This window comes from Hyaena hyaena, unplaced genomic scaffold (genome assembly GCF_003009895.1).
Source record: "Hyaena hyaena isolate Hyena2069 unplaced genomic scaffold, ASM300989v1 scaffold_481, whole genome shotgun sequence".
NCBI lineage: Eukaryota > Metazoa > Chordata > Mammalia > Carnivora > Hyaenidae > Hyaena > Hyaena hyaena.
This window is the reverse complement of record NW_024081121.1, coordinates 1,285,382-1,310,198: the sequence shown is the minus strand read 5'-3', so window position 1 is coordinate 1,310,198 and position 24,817 is coordinate 1,285,382. Positions and strand designations below refer to the sequence as shown.

Below are 24,817 nucleotides of genomic sequence, written 5' to 3'. Positions count from 1 at the left end.
GATATTGCCAAATTGCTCTCAGAAGTACTTGTACCTATTTACTGGCAGTGGATAAGATTTCCTCTTAATCCAGTCTAAACTAGATTTTAACCTACATGTATTCTTGGGATTTGGGAAGAGTAAATAGAGCTAGAGATTGTGCCACCCAGTGTGGATTAACTTTCAATTTCGTTTTGTCTTTATAGACCTTGGAGAAATTCATTCAAGGCTTTTAGATCACAGACCAGTTATTCAAGGTGAAACCCGTTATTTTGTGAAAGAATTTGAAGTGAGTATTTAAACCTTATTTTGTAAAAATACTGCCCTAGTTGTTAGTGTGTTAATATACAGAAGGGGTATTCTGTGGTTTTAAAATCTCTGATTTCCATTTATGTGTTCATAACATAGGCAAAGTACAGCTCATTAGGAGGCATTACCATTCATGGAAAGAACGTAAGACTAGGCAGCAGGAGACTTGAGCTCAAGTCCTGGTGCCTGCTCTGGGGTATTTCGTGTCTGTTGATCTCAGGCTTTTTCATCTGTAACATGAGATACAGTGAAAAAAAGTTATTTATTTATTTATTTATTCTTAAATAGTTTATTGTCAAGTTGGTTTCCAAATAACACCCAGTGCTCATCCCCACAAGTGCCCTCCTCCATGCCCATCACTCCCCTTCCGCTCCCCGCCACACCCATCAGTCCTCAGTTTGTTCTCAGCATTCAAGAGTCTCTCATGGTTTGCCTCTCTCCCTCTCCCCAACTATTTTTTCCCCTTCTCCTCCCCCATGGTCCTCCGATAAGTTCCTCCTAATACACCTATATGTGCAGACATATGGTATCTGTCCTTCTCTGCCTGACTTATTTCGCTCAGCATAACACTCTCAAGTTCCATCCATGTGTAGCAACACATGGCCAGATTTCATTCTTTCTCATTGCCATGTAGTATTCCATTGTGTAGATAAACCTTATCTTATTGATCCATTTGTCAGTTGATGGACACTTAGGCTTTTTCCATATTTTGGCTATTGTTGAGAGTGCTGCTATGCACATTGGGGTACACATGCCTCTTGCATCAGCACCCCTGTCTCCCTTGGGAAAGAAAAAAAGATTTTAAAGACTGATGGGTATTGGTCTTCCAGATCCATTTTCTATTTTTTTTCTCAGTTGAAGCATCAGCACTCACCCAGAGCACTCAGATTAAAACACGAGACTCATACTTTTGTTGTTCTGACCCGGTTAGGACCCCCATTCAGTGACCATTTCTTTTGGATATTACTCCTTAATCTCCATCCCTTCTGATTTGCGTGTCTGCGTCGTCAGCCCAGTCACATCCAATCTTCACCATGCTGCTGGCGTGTTCTGACATTATTTCACTTTTTAAAACCCTTTGATGATGTTTGCCGCGTACAGGATGAAGTCCACGCATCCTTCTGTGACTGGCCCCTGCCTTGCTGGCTTTTCGTGCTGGGCTCCAGTGATGCTTGTGCACCAGCCTGCCATCCTGTGGTTTCACACATGTACGACTGGTTCATTGTGCATTAAACAGCAGCATCCCAAGCTGCTTTCACATAGGTGGTAAATGGTGTTGCACAAAAAATTTCATGGTTCTGTGTGAGTTGGGGTTCTGTTTTCAAGTGACTCCAAGCAGCAAGTCTAAGCCTGCCAAAAGGAGAGAACCTTTTCATAAATCCTTTAAAACTCCAGAAAGCCTGTGGTACAGAGCACTCAAGATAAAAGGACAGAGTTGCAACATCAGACAGCATTTCTAGGTTCAATAGGCTCGTGCTCAAAATCTGCATAATACCTACCTCATAGGTGGTTGTAAAGATTAAAGATATGCACATTCATACAATGTGTGCATCTGTGTGTGTGTGTCTTAGAACATTATCAGGTACCTGGGAAGAATTAACTGTTAGCTGTCGTCATTATCATTACTGTTGTGGTGGGATATAGATAATCTGGGACACACAGAATATTATCCAGAAATTATCCCCTTATGCTATTTGAAGATTATTGCCACTTCCCAAGTGAGAATAAATTCTGGGCTTCGCGGCTGGGTTCTCTGCTCAGACTCTCTCAAGGTTAAAATCAAGATATGGCTAGACATTGTTCTTATTTGGAGCTCAGAGTCCTCTTCCTAATTGACATGATTGTACCAAAACTCAGTTCTTTGCCCTGATAAAATGAAGTGCCCATTTCCTTATTGGCTGTCAGCCAGGGGCCTCTCTGAACTCCTAGAGAGACCGCTCATGTCCCTTGGCACGTGGCCCCTTCCATCTTCAGAGCCTCAAATCAGTCTCACTCACATGGAGTCCCTCCCTGTCATGCTTGCCAGGAAGAGCCTAGACTTTGTACAGGACTTGCCTGATTAAGTCAGGCCCACTGAAGATAATCTCCCTCCCTTAAAGTCAGCTGATTTGGGGCCTTAGTAAATCTGTAGAATATATATACAGTAGCACCTGGATTAGAGTTTGATTGAATAAGAGAAGGTGCGTGTACACTAGGGGTGGGCCTCGTGGGCCATCCTAGAATTCTGCCTAGCATAAGCTCTTGTAACTACCTGATCTTTTTCTTGTTATTTATTTGTTTATTGCCTGTCCTCCTTCATTCAAATAGAGGTACCATAAGAGTCAGAGCTCCTGATTGTATAAAAATGCCATATTCTCATTATATTAAAAATGGCTAAACCAATGTCCAGTGCATTGTAAGTGCTTAATATGATTCGAAAGAAAAACGGCAGAACCCTGACAAAAACTTGAGTTTTCTGATGTCTAGTGATGTCGTAAGTCATCTTTTTCATAAGTTATCTTTTTCTTCTTTTTGCCAGTCTGATTAATTTGAAATACTCAATAGTTTTTAAAATACAGCTTTAGAGATCTACTTGGTATTAAACATAGAATTTTGGGGTTAAGATGGATTTTCTAGGGGCGCCTGGGTGGCTTAGTCGGTTAAGCGTCCGACTTTCGCTTAGGTCATGATCTCACGGTTCGTGGGTTCGGGCCCCGCGTCGGGCTCTGTGCTGACTGCCAGCTCAGAGCCTTGAGCCTGTTTCAATCTGTGACTCCCTCTCTCTCTGACCCTCTCCTGCTCACGCTGTCTCTCTCTCTCTCTCCTAGAAATAAATAAAACATTTAAAAAAAAAAAAAAGATGGATTTTCTAATCCGACCCCCCACTAACCTTTCACTTCATAGAAACTGAGCCCAGAGATGGAAAGCAACATTAAAAAGTTGCACGTTGCTAATTAGTGGCTGAGTTATCCCTATAATATATGTCATTATACTTATATCAGCATTTAAAAAAAATTTTTTTAATGTTTATTTATTTTAGAGAGAGAGTGAGACACAGAGCATGAGTGGGGGGAGGGGCAGAGAGAGATGGAAACACAGGATCCAAAGCAGGCTCCAGGCTCTGAGCTGTCAGCACAGAGCCTGACGCGGGGCTCGAACTCATGTGCTGTAAGATCATGACCGGAGCCAAAGTCAGACACTTAACCAACTGAGCCACCCAGGAGCCCCTATATCAGCATTCCTTAAATAATGTAGATGGTTTTGTGAAAGGGCTGTCTATACAAGTGAAACTGCATGTGGAATGGAAAATGAAAAAAGTATTACATTTATGCTGTTAAGAGCTCACTTCCTGTTGAAGCCAACACCTCTTTTAATTGGGATAGAAGATAGTTGCCAAGGGAAGATGGGCATGTGTCTCAGGAGAGAAATTACCTGCGTTCCACATTGCGAAGCCTTCCAAGGTCTTTTTGGAAAGGAGGCTATGTTGAGGAATGAATATAACATGGGCCTTGGAGCTTGACTTCTTTGGATTCAAATTCTGCCGCCCTCTTACTAGCTATAATTACTTCTTTACTGAGGTTTAAGTTTCCCACTTAAAAATGGGAAGAACAATATGTACTGTGCAGTTTTTGTGAGGATTTAATGATACATTATTTTTTTTAAATCCCTGATATATGGGTGTTAGACAAATGTTGGTAACTGTTATTATTAAGAGAAAAATGGTGGCAAATACAGTCAAAAAAGTTTTAATTCAGGATTTACAATAATTTGAATGATCTCAGGTTCAATTTTTAATGATTTTAGGGAAAATAGAGTTTTGCTAAGTAGGTGGCAGAACTGCTACCTTAGAAAAAATGTTTATTTTTGGGGGCACCTGGGTGGCTTAGTCAGTTAGGCCTCCAGCTCTTGATTTCCACTCAGGTCATGATCTCACCATTTGTGAAATCATGCCCTTTGTTGGGCTCTGTGCTATCAGTGCACAATCTTGCTTGGGATTCTCACGCTCTCTCTCTGCCCCTACCCCACTCTCTCTCTCTCTCAAAATAAATAAAATTTAGAAAAGTAAAAGATGTTTACTAGAGAATAAAATTATCACACTGGGTATGGTAGAAACAAGCTTGTTTTGCAAGTGTCTCAGGGACTTAGCTTTGTGTGAGACATAACATAGGGACCTGTGCAGCACTGATGAAGAGGACAGACACAGACCCACACTTCACAAAGCAAGATATTCTCCTATTGTCATGAAAGACCTCTGAAGGGCTCAAAAATCTCTTGTCAGCTAAGTTTAACTTGTTATCTTCAACTAAATGTAATATAATTCCTTTTCCTGATCTAGGCTTTTATACCATCACTTCCCCAGTTGATCTTCTTGAGGGTTCAGAGTAGCCTGGAAACTTCCTGTATTTTCTGTGTATTGTATTCTGGCATTTCTCTTCAAATTAGAAGAAAAAAGCTGAAAGCATTTTAGAGGCTTTGGATTTGAATATATATCTGCATTATTTACAGTTCTTTTCTATCTAGGTCCAAATAGTAGCATCCACTAATTCACCCCCAGATGGCCTGGTTGGGCAGAGGAATGGCAGAAGAGAGTTACCAGTATGCTCTAGAACATTCATCTCTCTCACATTTAAGCATAGTTCACCTTAAGAAAACCTGGGTAGTATTTAAAACTACAGTTGTTTAAAACTACAGTTGTTTATAATTCTTATGCTTCAAAAAGTTTATGCACAGGCAGCAATCATCTTTTTCTGTATAAAATTTTATTTCTAAAGGAGAGAGTAAGTGCCACATGGTGGCAGCATTACGTAAAGTATTGAAGTTCTATTATATTTAAGCTCTCTTTTTGTGTTTGTTAGTGTTTCTGGACAGTTGACTGTCTTCCTCCTGACTTTATGCAGATCTTTTATATCCTTGATTCCACTGAACCGAGATCCACGTAGGGCCCTTTCCATGAGCATCGATCCAGTAGTGTCAATGGGTAGAGGCACTACCTGCTGTACATTAGCTTTCTAGCCACAGAGGAGATGTCATGGCGTCTCAGGTGGAAGAGAGGAAACACCCCCGTTAGTGAGCATTTCTGACGTGTTTTGGGGTACAGGGTCCTGCACAAGTTCCTTATTCATTTTTTTTGTTTCATAAGTCTCCTTTTTAATGGAAAAACATTTTTTATCGATTATAGTTGACACATAATGGGATATTAGTTTCAGCTATACAGTGTGGTAATTTAACAAATCTATATATTATTCTGTGCTTCCCACACGTTGCTACCGTCTGTCACCCCACAAGGCTGTTACAGTACCATTGACTATATTCCCTTCTCTGTGCATTTTATCCCCAAGATATTAATTTTGTAACGGGAAGCTTGTGTCCCCCACTGTCCTTGACCCATTTTGCCCATCCCCCAACACCTCCCCTCTGATTGCTTATTTCATTTTTAGCAAATTTTATTCCTTCATTGCTCTATTGAACAGTTGTTGATTATCTACATGTATTAGTATTAGTAAGGAATGTGTTTAGGTACTAGTAATAGATACCCAAAAAATAGTGTCTTTCACAAGTGTTTATTTTTCTCTCACAATACCTGGAGCCTAGGGCTCTATGACGTCAGCGTTCTTCTAGCTTCACCTCTGTCTCCTGCAGTGCTGCTCCTACCCTTAGGCTTCCAGGATGGCTCAGGGAGCTCCCGCCGTGATACCTGCACTTCATGTAGCAAAAAGGAATGCAGATGGGAAACGAGACGCAGTCTGTGGGCACATAGCCCACCTCAAAGAATATTTGGAGACTTCCAGGAAAGAGATCCAGAACTACCTGTCACAGTAGACATATAAAAATAAATGAGAAACAGTCTACCTCCGGGAAGTTGATGGTCTAGGAAGAAGACAGACCTGTAAACAGTGAATTTTCATGAAGGAATTAATAAGATAAAATAAGCACAAAGCACTTGAGATCTCAGGAGGAAACAGCTCCAGAAACCACTCTCCACAGAGCTGGGAAGAAAGTTTTCAGAGAAAGGGTGGTGTTTGAGCTGAGAAAGGAAACTAGATGTTAGCCAGTAGGAAAAAAAATGGAGAAATGATGATTAAAATTAGAGGCTAAAAAAAGGTATTCAAATAAGTACAGTATTCTAGGAGTCAGGAGAGATTGGCTTGATGAGTTGGAATGTGAGTTGAATTCATGAAGAGAAAATCCCTCCAAAGGTAGGTCAGGCTAGAACGTCACTTGATGTCCTAATCTCTCATTTTGGTTAGATTATTAGAGTAACTGGCAGATTATTAAATATCAGGATAAAGCCTGTCCCACGTAGCATGTAATAAACATAGGCATATGCAATATGGTTTTAAAGCTTGTTGGACTGACCAGTTTAGTGATTGAAAAAATTTTTAATTATTATATTGATTTCCCCTTTCCTTTCTTACTATCAAATTACATCTTATTACATCTTAAATATAAAAATTATAGTAACTATACAAATATTAATAATTGCTGGCACCTTTAAGCACATAATGCCAGACACTATTTTAAGAACATTACATGAGCACTTGCTATTAATTTCAACTTAAAAGTTAACTGTATATGTAATTTTGTGGTGTGTTACACATTAGAAGCCAAGCTTCATTATTGCTGAGCTTTGATATTTATGCACCAGAACATGTGTGAATATCTATATACAGTTAAATAGATGTTAAATATTCTTCCTTTTGTAATGAGTGTCAACTGTACACCTTGGTCAAAGATAGCAGCATAAAAACAAGCACATACCAGAGGGTAACTTTAAGGGCGAGACTGTTTCTGATTTCTTTTTTTTTTTTTCTTTTTTTCTTTTTTATTTATTTCTAGGAGAGAGAGAGACAGCATGAGCAGGGGAGGGTCAGAGAGAGAGGGAGACACAGACTCTGAAACAGGCTCCAGGCTCTGAGCTGGCAGTCAGCACAGAGCCCGACGCGGGGCTCGAACCCACAAACCGCGAGATCATGACCTAAGCGAAAGTCGGACGCTTAACCGACTAAGCCACCCAGGTGCCCCAAGACTGTTTCTGATTTCTAACACTATCTTTTGTAACAGTATCATTGGGCCTATATGTTGTTTAAATAAGCGAGGCTATAAACTCCTTTTCTACAGTGTGAGACTCCCAGTTTGCGTGCTAGAAGAAATAACCCTTTAAATAAGTAGTTCTCTTTTATTTTTATTGAAGTATTAACTGACACACCATGTTACATTAATTTCAGGTGTACAAATTAGTAATTCAGCACGTCTGAGTGTTATGCTGCACACACCGTGAGTTTAGCTACCATCTGTCACCATGTGATGCTGTTAATAGTGCCACTGACTGTATTCCCTCTGCTGAGCCTTCTTCCATAAGTAGAAGCCTGTACTTGTCCCCTGTTTTCATTCATTTTGCCCATCCTCCCACCTCCTTCCTTTCTGGCACCCATCTCTTTGTTTTCTTTATTTATGGATCTGTTTCTGCTTTTTGTTTGTTTTGTTTTTTAGATTCCACATATAAGTGAAATCACATGGTAGCTGTCCTTTTCCATCTGACTTACTTTACTTAACATAGTATGCGCTAGGTCCATCCATATCATTGCAAATGCCAAGATCTGATTCTTCTTTATGGGTGAGTGATATTCCACTGTGTGTGTGTGTGTGTGTGTGTGTGTGTGCGTGCGTGCGCACATACACATCCCACATCTTCCGTATCCATTCATCTATTGATGGACACTTGGGTTGCTTCCATATCTGAGCTATTGTAAATAATGCTGTAGTAAATATAGGTGTGTGTGTGTGTGTGTTCATTTTCTTTTTTTAAAAAAAACTTTTTTTAATGTTTATTTTTGAGAGAGTGACAGAGACAGAGCGTGAGCAGGGGAGTAGCAGAGAGAGAGGGAGACACAGAATCCAAAGCAGACTCCAGGCTCTGAGCCATCAGCAAGAGCCTGACACAGGGCTCAAATGCACGAGCTGTGAGATCATGACCTGAGCCAAAGTCAGATGCTTAACTGACTGAGCCACCCAGGCATCCAGTTTTCATTTTCTTTGGGTAAATACTCAGTAGTGGAATTACTGAATTGAATGGTATTTCTATTTTTAGTTTTTTGAGGAATCTCCATAACTGTTTCCCACAGGGGTTGTACCAGTTTACATTCCCACCAGCAGTACATAAGGGTTCCTTTTTCTCCACATCCTTGCCAACACTTGGTGTTTCTTCTTGATTCTAGCTATTCTGACGGGTGTGAGGTTTTGGTTTGCATTTCCCTCATGATTGATGAGTGATGTTGAGCATCTTTTCATGTGTCTGTTGGCCGTCCTTATGTCTTCTTAAAAAGAAGCCTATTTAGGTCCTCTCCCCATTTTTAATTGGATTATTTGTTATTTGCTGTTGAATTGTATATGTTCTTTGTGTATTTTGGATATTAACCCCTTATCAGATATATCATTTGCATATATCTTCTCCCATTTCATAGTTTGCCTTTTCATGTTGTTGATGGTTTCCTTTGCTGTGCAAAAACTTAAAAAAAATTTGTTTTTTTTTAGTGTTTATTATTTTTGAGAGAAAGAGGCAGAGTGTAAGCAGGGGAGGGGCAGGCAAGGAGAGAAGGAGACCCCGAATCTGAAGCAGGCTCCAGGCTCTGAGCTCTTAGCATGGAGCCTGATGTGGGGCTCGAACCCATGAACTGTGAGATGACCTGAGCCAAAGTTGGATGCTTAACTGACTGAGCCACCCAGGCACCCTTGTGCAAAACCATTTTTTTTTTTTTTTTTTTGGTGTAGCCTTATAGTTTATTTTTGCTTTGTTTCTTTTGCCTAAGGCCGATATTAAAGAAATCACTGTATTTTCTGGGATATTTATGGTTTCACGTCTCACATTTTGGTCTTCAGTCCATTTTGAGTGTATTTTTGTTTATCAGGTAAGAAAGTGGTCCAGTTTCCCCAGCACCATTTATTGAGGAGACTATCTTTTCCTCACTGCATATTCTTGCCTCCCTTGCCATAGCTTAATTGATTATATAAGCATGGGTTTATTTCTAGGCTCTCTGTTCTGTTCTATTGATTTAGGAGTCTTTTTGTGTTGATTGCTACAGTTTTCTAGTATATCTTGAAATCTGAGATCATGATACCTCCAGCTTTGTTCTCTCTCAAGACTGTTGGTGTGTGGGATCTTTTGTGGTTCCATACAAAGTTCAGTATTCTTTGTTCTATTTCTGGAAAATGCTGTTCGTGTTTTTAGGGATTCTTAACTTTATATTATAACTTTGATAGTGGTTCTTAACTTCAGTAAGTCAAGATGTCCTTGAAGAATTTTTTTGCCCCAGAAAAATGCATAGAAGACATATATATATTCAATTTCAGTACTATTTCAAGGGGATTCTGGAACCCCAAAGCCTGTCCATGGACCCCCGAGTAAGACCTGGACCCTGAGTAGAACTGCAGAACTCCAGTCTCTGTTCTTCATTGTCTTTGTATTTGAATTGAGAGACCATTCCTTTGCATCTTGACAAAGAAAAGATGCACCATAAGAAATGAATAATCTTTATAGTCTTGATTCATTCAGATTCTAGTGCCATGGGGGATGGCAGCAAGCTTTGACGTAGTTTTCTCTTGTTTTGTTCTGGGTTTGTTCGCTTCAGTCTGTCTATAGAAGCAGAATTACTAGGGTAGCACAATCAGACAACATCTGTCGTAAAACCCCGTAATACCAACGACCCAGTCACCAGCTAAACAGCTAACAAGCCTCTGTGAAATCAGAAACTGGAGCAAGTCATGGACGGATGGCAGGGGGTCTTGTGAAGCCTTGAATGCTATTGCCTATAGTACGGAACCAGTAGACAATAACCAACAAAGTGGAGACCGAGAGTATTCTATAAGGTACTGACACAAATAACCACGAGAACAAAAATGCCAGATTTTTCTCAGCCCTGAAAGATATACCAGAAAAGAACAAATAGACCACATGATCACACAGAGAAAGATTATACACATTGTGTGTGTGTGTATGAATTTCCCTCATAAAGTGAAATAAGAAAAGTCTGTATATCATGTTTACATTTAAGAAGGAAGGAATTGGAAATATATATATATATATATATATATACTTATACACGTGAATACATGCATACATTTATATATGCCTGTGTATGTGTGTATATATATGTATATATGTGGATGTGTATCCTTATTCTTAGACAGTAGTAGGATAAAGTTTTAAAATAATTACCTAAAGAGAGAGGTAGGAGGTAATACAATGCAAAAGACATGCACAGAAGCTAGACTTTTTTTGGATATATATATATTTTTTTAAATATAGTTTTGGAGACATATAAATATTTTACATAATTTAAAAGAAAATTTTTAAGGAACAATCCCTGAAAATCAAGTAAACTGTAAAAAAGCAAACCTATCTTTGGATGGTGGCATTGCCTACCATGCAGAGAGAAATTTTCCCAAGTAACTGTAAAACATGGTAATTTGTGCATATTTAATTGAATATCCCTTCAAAACAGCAACAACAAACCCTTAATTTGTTTTCAGTAATCACTTAGTTGATACTAGTGTTGTTATTGTTGTTTGATTGAAGTAGTGATAAAGTAAATTGTAGTTCTGTTGGTGTTTTGAAAACTGCAAAGAAACATAAGACTGAGAAGTGTAATTAAAAGCCTTATTGTTCTTAATTTGTGGTTATAAACTTAAAATGCATCTTTTTTCTAATGTTTTTATTTCTTTCTGAGAGAGTGAGAGAAAGCTAACAGGAGGGGTAGAGAGAGAGGATGAGAGAAAATCCCAAGCAGGCTCTACACAGTGAGTGCAGAGCCCAATGTGGGACTTGAACCCATGAACCTTGAGATCATGACCTGAGCTGAAATCGTTGGACGTCTAACTGACTGAGCCACCTAGGCACTGTATTAAAATTCATCTCGTAAAAACACATACCTTGGGGCACCTGGGTGGCTCTATAGGTTAAGTGCCTTACTCTTAATTTTGGCTCTGGTCATGATCTCATGGTTTGGTTCATGGGATTGAGTTTTGTGTTGGGCTCTGCACTGTCAGTGAGGAGCCTGCCTCAGGTTCTTTTTCTCCCTCTCTCTCTGCACCTCACACTCTCACATGCACGTTCTCTTGCTCTCTCAAAAAAAAAAAAAAATTAAAAAAAAACACGTATTTCATAGCCTTGTTCACTGAAAGGCCTAGAAATAATGAGTGACACAGTAGCAGTGAGCACCCCCGGTAATCATTCTCTAAGTACGATTTCTAAATAGTGGTGTTTAGAGACCTGCTGATTTTGAGTCCAGAAATGTACAGGTGAGCCTAGAGTACCCAGTCATATCAGAAAGCAGAGAGGCCGCTAAAGAACGTAGAATTTTGTCTAAAGCATCACACAGCCAACTTAACTAGGCTCCCACTGGACAAAAAAATAGGACAGTTTGAGCACCAGTAGGGAAAAATACTGTCATGGCTTGAAGAACTTCAGATATCTTAAATCTGTGAGTCATAGGAATGCATAGGACAAACAGAAGCCTTTAGAGAATACTAGGGAACCAAATCATTCTTTTTAAAACTGTTAAATAAGAGGAAATAATCAAGTGTTTTATTTTGCCTTTCACATGTAAGCATTCCTCAGAGTAACCAAGTAGTTGAGGGGAAATTTCCCTTTACAGAGGTATTCCTGCTGGTAAATGAAGACGGTGCTACCGGCATCCTGCTGAAAGCACACAGCCCACCTCCCTCTGAAATATTCCTGCAAACAGAAAACAAAACAAAACCCTGAATCTGATCAAACCTCTCATTCTAACTACTAATTTACAGGAAGGAGAACAGACAAAGGGAGATGTTAAATTATACCATGGGGATTCCTCCAGCCACATAACAGACTGTGGGAAACTGCAGAACAGATGACTCAACTTTTTTTTCAACAAATTGCAAAGAAAAAAGTGATGGAGGGAAAATCTGTAGATTAAAAAAATTTAAGAAACATGCCGATTGCAATATATGTTTTCCTTAGATTTATGTTTAAATGGGGATAAAAAAATGAATGGGACATTTGAGGAAATGGGAATACTACTTTGATATTTAATGATATTAAAGGATTATTGAGTATGTGTGTGAGTGAGCAGGGGGCAGAGAGGTAGTCTTAATGTATTTTTTTTTTTAAGAAGAGTCTTCGTCTTTTAAAGATACACGTTGAAATATTTATAGTTAAAATGATATGCTGTCCAGAATTTGCTTCGAAAGAATCTAAGATTGTGGGTAGGAGGGTGTATGGAATGTTACAGAGGGAACAAAATCATCCAGGAGTAGAGAATTGTTGATTGTAATAAGTACAGGATTCATTTTTTATTTTTTTTCAACTTTTGTCTAACTTTTTAATTTTTTACTGTGGAAAAATTAGAGTAAAAACCTGGCCGTAGCTGCTCCTTAAGAATGGCTCAAAAGAAAAGAAAAACCCCAGTATCACAATAAACTTCATATTTCCCTACAATCAAGTTTACTCCCTTTTTAAAATAAACTTTTTATTTTGTATTAATTTTAGATTGACAGTAAAGTTGCTCAGGTAGTATAAAGAGTTCTGTACCTTACCCTCACTCAGTTTCTGTCACTATTAATGTCTTAAATTACCATGCTAAACGGGTAAAAACTAAGAAATTAACATTGGTATTTTACTGTTGATGAAATACCAGACTCCATTCAGGTTTCACAAATTTTTCCATTACGGTTCTCTTTTTGTTCTGGGACCTTATCCAGGGTACCACATTACATTTACTTGTTGGGCTCACTGGTGTTCTTTGGTCTGTGACAGTTATCACTTTCCATGTTTTTCATGACTTTTACAATCTTGAATACTGGCCAGTCTCCTGTAGAATGTCCCCCAATCTGGGTTTGTCTGATGTTTTTCTTCAGATTAGACTGGGGTTATGGGTTTGGGGGAAGTACCCTTCTTGTCACATTACATCAGAGGGTACATGTTATCACCATGACATCACAGATGATGTCAACTTTCATTGTCTCCACTGTGAAGTTAATATTTTTCTCTTTCCCCACTCTGTTTTTTGGAACCAAGTCACTGGCCTACCCTCAAGTGTAGTGGTAGGGTAGTGTTAAAGTCTGATTTCTGAAACAGGGTGTGTCAGGGATCAAGACCACATCCAGGTTCAGCGATTGACTACATAGGCCTTAGCATATGGTCATATTGGTGGCTAGGCTTTATTACGGCAAAAGGATACAGAGCAAAATCAATAAGGGGAACAGGTATGTGACAAGAAGTTTGGAGAAAACTAAGCAGAAGCTTCCAAGAGTCCTGTCCCTGTGGAGTCACACAGATGTGCTTTAGTCCCTCATCAGTGAGCTGTGACAGCACATGTGAAATGTCCACCAGAGAATCTACCTGAGTCTAAGAGTCCAGGGATTTGATTGGCGACTGGTCAAGTAGGCAGTCTCTGCCCAGCATGTATCAAAAGTCCAAACTCCCAGAAGAAAGGATATGTCTTATCATTTATAGAAAGTTTTATACCAGTGTAGGGCACTATTTACTGGTCAAGTTCCCAGCCCCCAGCTGAAGGCCAGCCGTGTAAGCAGGCCTTTCTGAGAACAGCGATCAGTGTTAACTCTTTTCTGCACAGGGAACTATTGTTCCCTTTACCACACATTTTTGAGAAAAATGGAATAAGTTTAAAAAACAGTTTAATAATAAGGGCTATTATTATGTATTTGATGTGAAAGCAGCAAAAGAAAATTGGATCAAGGGTGTCCAATTTCTTTGTTTTACAGAATGAAGTATGTGGCAATCTAGGCCTCTTTTTGTTTGTAAATTATTTCTCATGCCCATTAAGAAAATTTATTTTATTTTACTTTTTTATTTCTGAGAGAGAGATCCAGGATGAGCAGGGGAGGGTCAGAAACAGAGGGAGACACAGACTCTGAAACAGGCTCCAGGTTCTGAGCTAGCTGTCAGCACAGAGCCCGATGTGGGGCTCGAACCCACGAGCCATGAGATCATGACCTGAGCCGAAGTTGGGCGCTCAACCGACTGAGCCACCCAAATGTCCCTAAAAAATTTTTTAAATGTTTATTTTTGACAAAGAGGGAGAAAGAGAGGGAGGCGCAGAGAGAGAGAGGGAGACCGAGAATTCCAGGCAGGCTCTGCGCTGACAGCAGAGATCCCAGTGTGAGGCTTGAACTCATGAACCACAAGATCATGACATGAACCGAAGCCAGATGCTTAACCGACTGAGCCACCCAGGCACCCCCATCTCATGCCCATTTTTAAACACTGCTGTAAAAATCTTACATACTGCAACTTTTGAAGCATTTCATAATTAAAAAGTGCCTCCAGGTTGTGACCTCATTTATTGCCAAATAATTGGAAGAAAGCTGTGTAAATTACAGTAATAATGTAACACCCAAAACCTGGGTGGAAATCCCAGAAAGTAGTTACTGAGATTTAAGACACAATATGTATAAATAATTTACTTTCTTTTAATAGGAAAAACGTGGTCTTCGAGAAATGCGAGTTCTTGAAAATTTGAAGAATATGATCCAAGAGACAAATGAACAGACTCTGCCCAAATGTACAGAAATAGTGCAGGACAACTTAAACCAAGTTCTCCAGAGATGTAAGCCGGCAGTTTTTTGGTTTTTTGTTTTTGTTCTAATGCTGTTTTATTTCAAATGAGTGCTGTGCCAAAATGTATTTCCTTCAGTGTTTTGGTGGGAGGTGGGAAGAGAATTCTTAATCGGAACCGATAATAATGGAAGCCCTGTCACAGAGCACATGACTATCCAGTGATTAATGTGTGCAGCCAGGGGTGTTGAGAGCATTAATCTCCAAAGTGAGATGTGGGCATCTGGGGTACACAAGATAATCAGTCCCTTTAGGATGTGAGAAAATTGCAGCATTGTTTACCTTTTTTTTAGTTTAATTATGCATAAGAAGTTTGATGACTAGGAAGTAGGCAATGAAATGAAACTTGATTTTCAACCAGGATACTAGAATTTTTAACTTTTTTAAAAAAAGAATCCCGTCATAAATGTTTGTAAACATTTTATAACTTTTTTCATTGAGCAAAATATTGTAATGTGGAGAGATACTAAAAAAGGATACTTATTAAGCATATAAACTAACAGGAGTTTTACTACTAACTGATTTTAAAATTAGAAGTGTATTGACAACTCAGGGTTGGGTCTAGATCCATAGTGACATATTCAGCATGTCCAAGGGTAGATATGCTGGTAAATAATGATGGATTACTGACGTGCAGAATGAAAAAGTATCTCTTGGGGAGCCGGGGGTGGAGGGGTGGGGGGAGGAGAAAACAGAACTAGCCAGTAAAATAATGACCTGTGAAAGAAAACAGTAGAAAGATTTGGTATTAACCAAATCTTGAAATTAGCAAGTGTTTGTATTCGGGTACCAGTCAGTCTCATGTGCTCTAATGCTAAAAGGGGCTTGGAGAGAATTAATGTCCCAGGATTACGTTTTGGTTTCTTTGAGCGGAACAGTACAAAGTCTAAAATTGACTGTAGGCTTTTGCATTTTACTATATACATCCCTTATTTTCTCAGACTATCACTTTCTTAATCTTAACAAACATTCCAGATGTTCTACTAAAAAACTCAGTTATTAATAAGACTACTTATGTATGCATTTGAGATGTGCCTATAACTTTTCTTTTCTACTCTTTGAGTACATTAAGGTAAATTGGGTAAAATTTGATAAAAATCTATGAATGGTTGTTTTGACTAAATTCATTCTTTGGCTAACATTACTTCTGATGTGAAGACTAGCCTCTTAAAAGCTGTCTCCACAATGAAATAGAAAAGTATTACTAGTAAAATGGAATTCAGACTATAAGTGTATCCTAAAAGGAAGAATTAAAACACATAAAATCCAGAGTTGATAATTAAGGTTTTAAGATCTGTGGACTACTCTGCATGTAATTAGCTCTGTGCAGCTAAGAAATGGCTTTTGGAGGTGTTTTCCTGCTTAGAGGCATGGAAGGCTCAGTAGACTTCAACCCAAATATTTTATGCTAAGTATCATGAGCATGTGTAGAATGGAGAGGATTATGTGCTTTAATTTTAGAGCTTTGAGCTTTGCCTGGGCCCACCTGTCCCCAGTTTCCTGGGGAATTGCCCATTTAAAAATCTGACATTTTAAGGCAGAGTGCTGGCTTGTTTATTTTTGATACTGATTGATCAAGGAATTGTACAGAATCATGCAAGACAGCTTATATGGAATGTAGTGGAACATATTCTGGTCCAAGTAGTACTCTACAGGCCTAGTGATGAGTTAAGTTTTGTTTCGTGCCTGTTAAGACAATTGCCGCATTTTCTTTTCCTGTGCCGCCCAGAACTCTGCAGCTGTGGACTTTCGGCTGCTTATCTCACGTGTGACACAGAATTAGGTAACTCTGGGGCAGTAGGGACATCTTGAATTATTGGAGTGTAGACCTATTATGGAATCCTCAGCTTGGAACTGTTTCCACTTTTGTCTGTGTGGCCACTTGCATAGTGTCTTTGGATTTGGTGACCAGCAGCTTTAGAATAAAAATTTACCTGTGGTTCCTTTAAAAAAAAAAAATCACAAAACGTGAATGAAAGTTCTAGGAGGGGACAAAAAAAGCAACCATAAAGTAATCAAGATACAGCCTTTATGTTATTTTCATCCTGAAAACAGTAGGAGTGTATGCCCTGCTTATTAATTATTTAATAGACTTACGCATTTCACCAAGTTTGTTGTCTGAGTATCTTATCTTGCCTTAGTATTAAGGACCTAGACCTTGATTTTAGAGTAAGGACAGAGCCTGTGGGTTTCCTTACTCACGTTAACTAACACGGTCATAGGAAAATAGTTTTCTCTCCTTCCCTGCCTCCCTCTCTATTTAGAGAGACATGACTTTTTAAAATTATTATTTAAACAGAAGAATGTATGTTTAAGTAATAAGAAAAAAAAAAGAAAACAATAAATCACCTTTAAAAAACTACCTGAAAATAACCATTGCTTTTTAACTTTGGTGAACATCATTTCAGACATCTTTGTGTAAATGCAAATAGAAGGATGGGTGGAGACATGATGGCTGAATGAATAGCTGGGCAGGTATGAGGGGGAGAGGGAGCACTTGATAATGAGATCATACACTTTTTTTTTTAATGTTTATTTTTGAGAGAGAGAAAGAGAGAGAGAGCGAGAGAGAGAGAGCACACACATGAGTGCAGGAGGGGATGAGAGGGAGGGAGACAGAATCCCAAGCAGGCTCCAGCCTCTGAGCTGTCAGCACAGAGCCCAACGCAGGGCTGGAACTCAGGAACCCACGATATCATGACCTTATGGTGAAGTCAAGACACTTAGCCAACTGAGCTATCTAGGCGCCTCTTTTTGTTTGTTTGTTTTTGAGTGTTTTGTTTTGTGTTTTGGGGGGGTCATATACCTTTTAAGCTTAGGTATTAATTCTTAATTTTATTTGAATTTAACAGAACAGACACTAAAAACTAAAGGAAATACCTTAAAATAAGTGTCATTTTTGTATAAAAGATAGTATTTACTAAAAGATCATTCAAAGAAAAATAATTATAAAAAACATTCAGAAGTTAGAGTCATGTTGTTATTATTTCTATGTTGATTAATGCCTTGAGAGTTGGAGGCATTAGGACATTCACAGCTTCCCTCCCTCTCTCTTCCCGAACCTCACTTGTGAATTTTAACCTGATCAAGGTTTACAGTATTTGCTTTCTGTCCTGAAATCCTAATGCTGCCACTTGTTTATTTAGTCTTAGACTCTTGTGTTCCTTCTCATTTATTTACTGGATCTGTAATGATGATGTTAGAGTTCTGTTTGTTTCTTTAGCTCTGCAATTTCAATTTTTAATTTAATGCAATATGTTTGCTCTCTTTTAATAAAGAGAGATTTTGTATAATGGAGCACCTATGGACAATTTTATTAGATTTTCTTGCAGAAGGGACCCAGTGTCTGTTTCGTCTGTCTCTCACATAATATGAGCCTTTATCCACCCCCCACATCGGTTTCGGTACAAATTAAAGCATATTAGAGTTCTAACAATTTTGTCAACTTATTTTCTTTCTCTCACTTTTGAGGGATGAAGTAATTAGGGGTTAGGAGTCTCAGGTCTTGGCCATCATACCACATTTCAAAGTTTATAGTATGCAATTATAATTTTCCCTTGTTAAGTAAATGATGGAATTTTTTACCTTTTATTTTTTTAACTTCTTATTTATTTTGTGAGTGATTTAGGTGATGAAGTTTGTCTGGTTTTGCTTTAGTCTGTCTCTAGCTAGAAATCTTTAAGAATTCAGTGATTTAAAATACCAGTTTTTATTTTTTTATGTTTATTTTTACAAAAATATTTTTTTAATGTTTTATTTGTTTCTGAGAGAGAGAGAGAGAGAGACAGCGTGAGCAGGGGAGGGTCAGAGAGAGAGGGAGATACAGGATCCAAAACAGTCTCCAGGCTCTGAGCTAGCTGTCAGCACAGAGCCCGACGCGGGGCTCAAACCCACAAACTGTGAGATAATGACCTGAGCCGAAGTCGGATGCTTAACTGACTGAGCCACCCAGGCGCCCCTAAAATATCAATTTTTATTTTATTTTAGGGAGACAGAGAAAGAGCGAGCAGGAGAGAGGGGCAGAGGAAGAGAGAGAGAGAGGGAGGGAGAGAGAGGGAGGGAGAGAGAGAATGAATCTTAAGCAGGCTCCACACTCAGGACAGAACTCATCATGAGGCTTCATCCCACGACCCTGGGATCATGACCTGAGCCAAAATCAAGAGTCTGATGCTCAACTGACTGAACTATACAGGCACCCCTAAAATACCAAAACTTTTATAGCGCTTTCCTAGTTAGAATTTTCACCAGCATTCTCTTCACTGACTGCCTCTCCCTCTCCCCATCTTTTTCCTCTACCTTTCCCATTCTCCCCACCTCTGCTCACACGTATCTTACTAACAGATTTTTTGGGCACAACTTTGAGACTATAACCGGGATCTGACCACCCTCACCACTTCACTAACTGCCGTCACCCTGATCTAAGCCACTCTGATCTCTCTGTAGTAACCACATAACTCATCTTTATGTCTTTCCTCCCTATAGTCTGTTCTCCACATAGGAGCTGAATGATCCGTTTGAAATGTAATTTGTCCCTTATCAGTACTATGTCAGAATCTCCTCATCTTGCGTAGAGAACAGCCAGAATCCTCACAGTGGCCTAGATGATTCTACATAATGGCCCCCATTCTGACTTTTATTTCCTTCCATTTTCTTTCCCACACATCAGTCTAGCTACTCTGGCCTCTTCATTCTTCTAATATGTGCCAAATGTGCTTCTATTTCAAGGCCTTTGCACTTGGTGCTGCCTCTGAAATAGTCTTGTCAGATTTTTTTTAAAATTTCTTTTTAATGTTTGTTTATTTTTGAGAAAGAGACAGAACACAAGCAGGGGAGGGGCAGAGAGAGAAAGAGAGAGGGAGACACAGAATCCAAAGCAGGCTGCAGACTGAGCCATCTGCACAGAGCCTGATGTGGGGCTTGAACCCACGGACCACAAGATCATGACCTGAGCCAAAGTCGGAAGCCTAACCGACTGAGCCACTCAGGCGCCCCATTGAATACTCTTGTCAGATTTGTACATTCTCATTTCCCAAAGATCTCTGCTCAGGTGTTAACAGTGAGACCTTCTTAGCTGCTCTGTAATAATCATGTCCCCTCACTCTGGCATTCTCTCTTCTCTTCACCGTGCTTTTTCCTCCACAGTATCCACCACCACCTGACATGCTAAGCATTTATATGCTGTCTATCTGCACAACCAGAATATAAGCTCCCTGAGCTCGGGGACTCTGGTACCCTTGGCACCTAAAACAGTGCCTGGCACATTGTAGTCCTGAAGTAATTATTTGTTCCTTGACATGAATGACTGAGAATTCAGCTAACATCTTCTAATACCAAGCCGAAATTATTTGCTTACATATATATTTGAGGTTCACACTTAACACATCGTTATAGAATGTATTCGTTTCTCTTGTGTGAGGACAGTTGGGACATTGTCACCCATCGTATGTGGCACAATTACTGTATGTGGTGCTAATTTCAAAAAATCTTTTGGCTGAGAGAAAATAATTTGACAATCCTTGACTCTTTAAAATCAGTATTGTGTCCTGGAACACAGACGACAGGGGACACGGCTTCCTACTGCGTTAGGTGCACCCATTAATGAGTGGAAGCGATAGGAAGGCTGAATAATGGGCCTTTTCCTCTCGGGGTCTCTAATCACGAAGAAGGAATGTTTGGTATGGTCACATGATTTTCTTGTATTTTAGAAAAGCTCATTTCATTAAATTTAGAAAGTAAACCTTACTTATTGTGTGGCTAAAGAATTAAAAAATCAGCTACTTCTAAGGCACTGAAATTTCTAAAAATGGGCGTTCTGTCTGAGCACAAAGACAATCCCTATAAGGAACAAAAGTGTGCCTTTGTCAGATGTGTTCTAATTAAATTTTTAAAGGACATAACAGATGACAAAATAATGTCACAGTCTTGTAACTTTTCTCTTAGATTAAGCCCAGAATGATCTGAAAATGATGAAGCACCCAAAGACCACAAGTGAAATTTTTTTTTAAGTTATGTTGAGAGTCAGGGGAAAAAGTCCAATCAGGAAATGATAGAACCATGGCCTGGGGAAAATGATGTAATATTAATATGCCACAGAAAGAAGGCAGATCTAATCAGCTCCCATTTTGTTTTGTTTTCATCTTTTCTGTTAGAACAAACAATGATTGGGAACATAATTTTCAGTCCTCAAACATTATCTTTGATATAACTAAAATAAATGGCTATTGATGAAAACATTACTTTTTAAAAGCAGAATCCTCCTCTTTTACCATATTCTCACAGGGAGGGACCTAACATTTTTCCGAAGGGAAGTCACAGTCCCTGCCCTGCTGTGGAACTTGGGACCTGTTCAGGACTAGGTTTGGGTAGGAGAGGAAGGCAAATTGTAAACCACTACTAAACCTCTGCATAAGCGAAGCAGGATAAAGTGGTGAGATACACACATACCTGATAAAGGAATTTCCAAGAAGAGAAAATCCTTACAGGGCAGGGATTAATCTAGGCGGGCTTTATTATGAAGGCAGGACACCTTGAACTGTTTTTTTAAGACAAGTAGAACATTGTCATTAGGAGACGGGAATAAGGAAAGCATTTTCAGTAGGGATAGTAAGTGGAGTAATAGTAATCACAGCCTTCCTTGACAGCTTACAATGTGTGTGGAACTGCTCTAAGTGGTATTCATGTTTAAATTACTTGTCAGCATAATATCGACTATTATCTCATTTAACGTCAGTTCTGAAGTCCCCTCATTAGTTGTTACGTTCATTTTACAAATGAGGAACTAAGGCGCTGAGGCATTAGGAGGAGCACCAGTGACAGTGCCTGGCTGCTAGCAGATGCTCACTTGGTATTTGACAGATGAACGAGTGAGCAAGCAAACATGCAGTTACACACCTGAGTGCTCAACTCTGCATTTGACTATAGCTCACGGTCACCTGTGTACCTAACAGTGAAGTCAGTGAAAACATTTATGTACAGAAATAAAATGGATCCAATAAATGAAGAGGCCTGAAGAACTGATGGATGGAAACCAGTCTCATTGATGAGATCACAAGAGGAGGATTGTTGTGGGTATGAGCCGCGTCTTTAGAGGCATGAGTCTGATTTTTTATAAAAGTTTCTTCTTTTTTAGAGAGAGAGAGAGTGCAAGTGGGGGAGAGAGAGAGAGGGAGACACAGAATCCAAAGCAGGCTCCAAGCTCTGAGCTGTCAGCACACGCTGCGGGGCTCAAACTCTTGAACTGTGAGATCATGACCTGAACCAAAGTGGACGCTTAACTGACTGAGCCACCCAGGCGCCCCTTAAAACCTGCTTTCTATACTTTTTAGTCATATTACCTATTGTTTATACCTCAAATGCCAAAAATCTGTGAAATGGGATAGTGATTCTCTCCTAATTTAGGAAGATGAGATTAAGAGGGGTGATACATGGAAAGTACTTAGCACAGGTCTGGGCACACAATAATAATAAATAACTATAATAATTACTGTGAACAGACGTTAATTAGAAAGGGAAGTTGCTCAAAGGAAACAGTCCAGAGAAATTTGATAAGTCTGGCTAGAGGTTTGTCAATTTTGTTTATTTTTTCAAAAAACCAACTCTTGGTTTCATTGATCTGTTCAATTGTTTCTTTGGTCTCTATGTTGTTTATTTCTGCTCTAATTTTTACTATTTCTCTTCTTCTACTGGGTTTAGGGCGTTCTTGTTGCTCTGCCTCTAGTTCCTTTAGGTGAGCTGTTAGATTTTGGACTTGCGCTTTTCTAATCTCTTGAAATAGGCCTGGAGAGCAATGTACTTTCCTCTTAGGACTGCCTTTGCCGCATCCCATAGATTTTGGATTATTGTGTTTTCATTTTCATTTGTTTCCATATATTTTTTAATTTCATTTCTAATTGCCTGATTGGCCCATTCATAACAATCCAGAGAAATTTGAATCAGGCAGTGGCAGCCAGGGTGAATTAGCAGACAAGAGTGGAAGCAAGAATAGAAAGTGGTTGAGCATTGTGGGTACCGAGTACTGGCTGCAAGAGAGAAGTTTCTATGAATGAGAAAAAGGGAGAGGGAGGGCTAATGAATCAGACACTGTAGACAAAATGAGAATGTAATGATAAATTTATCCGGCATTTTATGTCTTTTTAGAGAATTCTGAAGTCACTGTTGACAACTTGTCATTGGAATTAGTACTTAATTGTCCTTGGCTTGTCCTTCAAGGCTCCTGAATGAATGATGGCGGTTCTAATTATGAAACCTAAATATATTGGCAAAACTTCTTTTTTCCCTTCTAGCCATTCTATCACAGCCAAAATAGTATCAGGGTTTTTTTTGCATAGTTTCTTGAGATCTGAAATAATTCAACTTTTGGGGGTGTTTTTGTCAGGTAAGTTGTGAACAAGGGCTGCTGATTGAAAACCCTTTGTCTGTTTTATTTCAGTGCAAACAGCTTCTGACGCAGTCTGTAGACTCCAACAGAAGGAGCAGGAACGAAAGAAGGTAAAAGTAGATCATTTGGAAAATGGGGCCCATAACTCTTTTTATCATCATATTATTAGCAGTTGCTTTTTATTAAAAAAGTCTCTGAATTTGTTTTCTTTATGCAGTGATTTTAAAAGATTTAAAAATGGCTAATTCATTGAAGATGTGTTAAAGAGGTATGAGCACATGATTATACCGTCCATAGTTTTATAATTCAAATTGCAGATCTTTTTTTTTTTTTTCCCTTTTCAACATTTCCACCTTTTCCCTCAAAGCAATATTTGTCTTATTGAGGAGAGAGAATAAGACTTTTACTTGGAACAGAAAATACCTACCAGATTGGAAATATAAGTCTTTTCTTTGAGCCTGAAGCACTGATAAGTATGTTATCTATATTTATTCTAGAAAAGGAAGCATTCACGCCCATGGATGGATTACTTAATGAATAGTCATAAGAATATGCAAATCAGTCGCTGGGTAGTGCTTTGCTTATTGAAAGTGTATCTTGGTAAATTCAGATGTAGAAAAACAGCACAAGAATTTAAGGTCCTGTGATAATTTGTTATTTTCACTTACAATTTCCATAAAGTAGTTTTATAACTAATTCATTATTCTAAGCTAATAAAGGTGTACTTTTAAGAAATATTGAAAATATTGAGGTACTCTGAAAATAATGCCATTTATGTTACTATCTCCATTTCTCTAGAATGTGCTGTGGTTACACACAATAACACAATAATAGTTCAGATCTGCACTGTATGTAAAAATACAGTGGAATAAACCTTGCCAGAGGTTATGTTTCTGTACCCTCCACTCAACTCTAAGTATTGATATGGAGTTTAAAATTCAGCAATTTGATGAATTAGGCCTTACTGAAAGGACTTGACTTTTCAAGCAGGTGGGAAGGCCGCCCAAGAGGTGTGAAATCACAGCAGGCTGCGTCAGGAAGGAGGGCTGCTGAGCATGTTGATAAAATGGTGAGGTAGAGCCACGGGCAGGAACGTCTGTTAGGGTATAGTGCTTGCGCCATGCCCAGAGAACACTGTAAAGGCAAGCACTGGACCTTACATGGGCCATGCCAGGCTGAGGGCAGAGATTTTTTTTTAGTTCTCTACTTTGCAAGATGCCAGTGGGGATGAAAGACTTTGTTAAGTGTAAGGCAATTCATTACACTCAGGAACTAACAGTCTAGAAGAGGGAGTCCCAAGCCAGTGACACTGGTGTAATGTAGGAGAAACTAAGAGCTGTGATCAAGTTACAAAGAACTTTGTAGGATCTTGGCAAAAGGACTAATGTATTCAGATGATGGGGACATTCAAGCCCAGCCTTGATTAGTGGGTCGGAATTCAGTTTCGTAGAGGATGGGGAGAAAGATAATGAAGGGCGATGGATACAGTGTAAGCAAAGGTAAAAGGTGGGAGAAGTCCATAGTCTCACGCAGCTGGCATGTGGAGTATCTAAATGGGTATT

General features: G+C 39.1%; 1 protein-coding gene across 1 annotated transcript in view; it reads left to right on the top strand.

Moving 5' to 3' along the window:
* The window catches only part of BLOC1S5 (biogenesis of lysosomal organelles complex 1 subunit 5), a 47,620-nt gene that overhangs the window by 6,769 nt on the left and 16,034 nt on the right, over positions 1–24,817 (top strand). Inside the window, exons 2-4 of the mRNA XM_039254424.1 lie at positions 186–268; positions 14,741–14,870; positions 23,307–23,365. Coding sequence (XP_039110355.1) covers positions 186–268; positions 14,741–14,870; positions 23,307–23,365 — 272 coding nt within the window. The remainder of the gene's footprint in view (positions 1–185; positions 269–14,740; positions 14,871–23,306; positions 23,366–24,817) is intronic.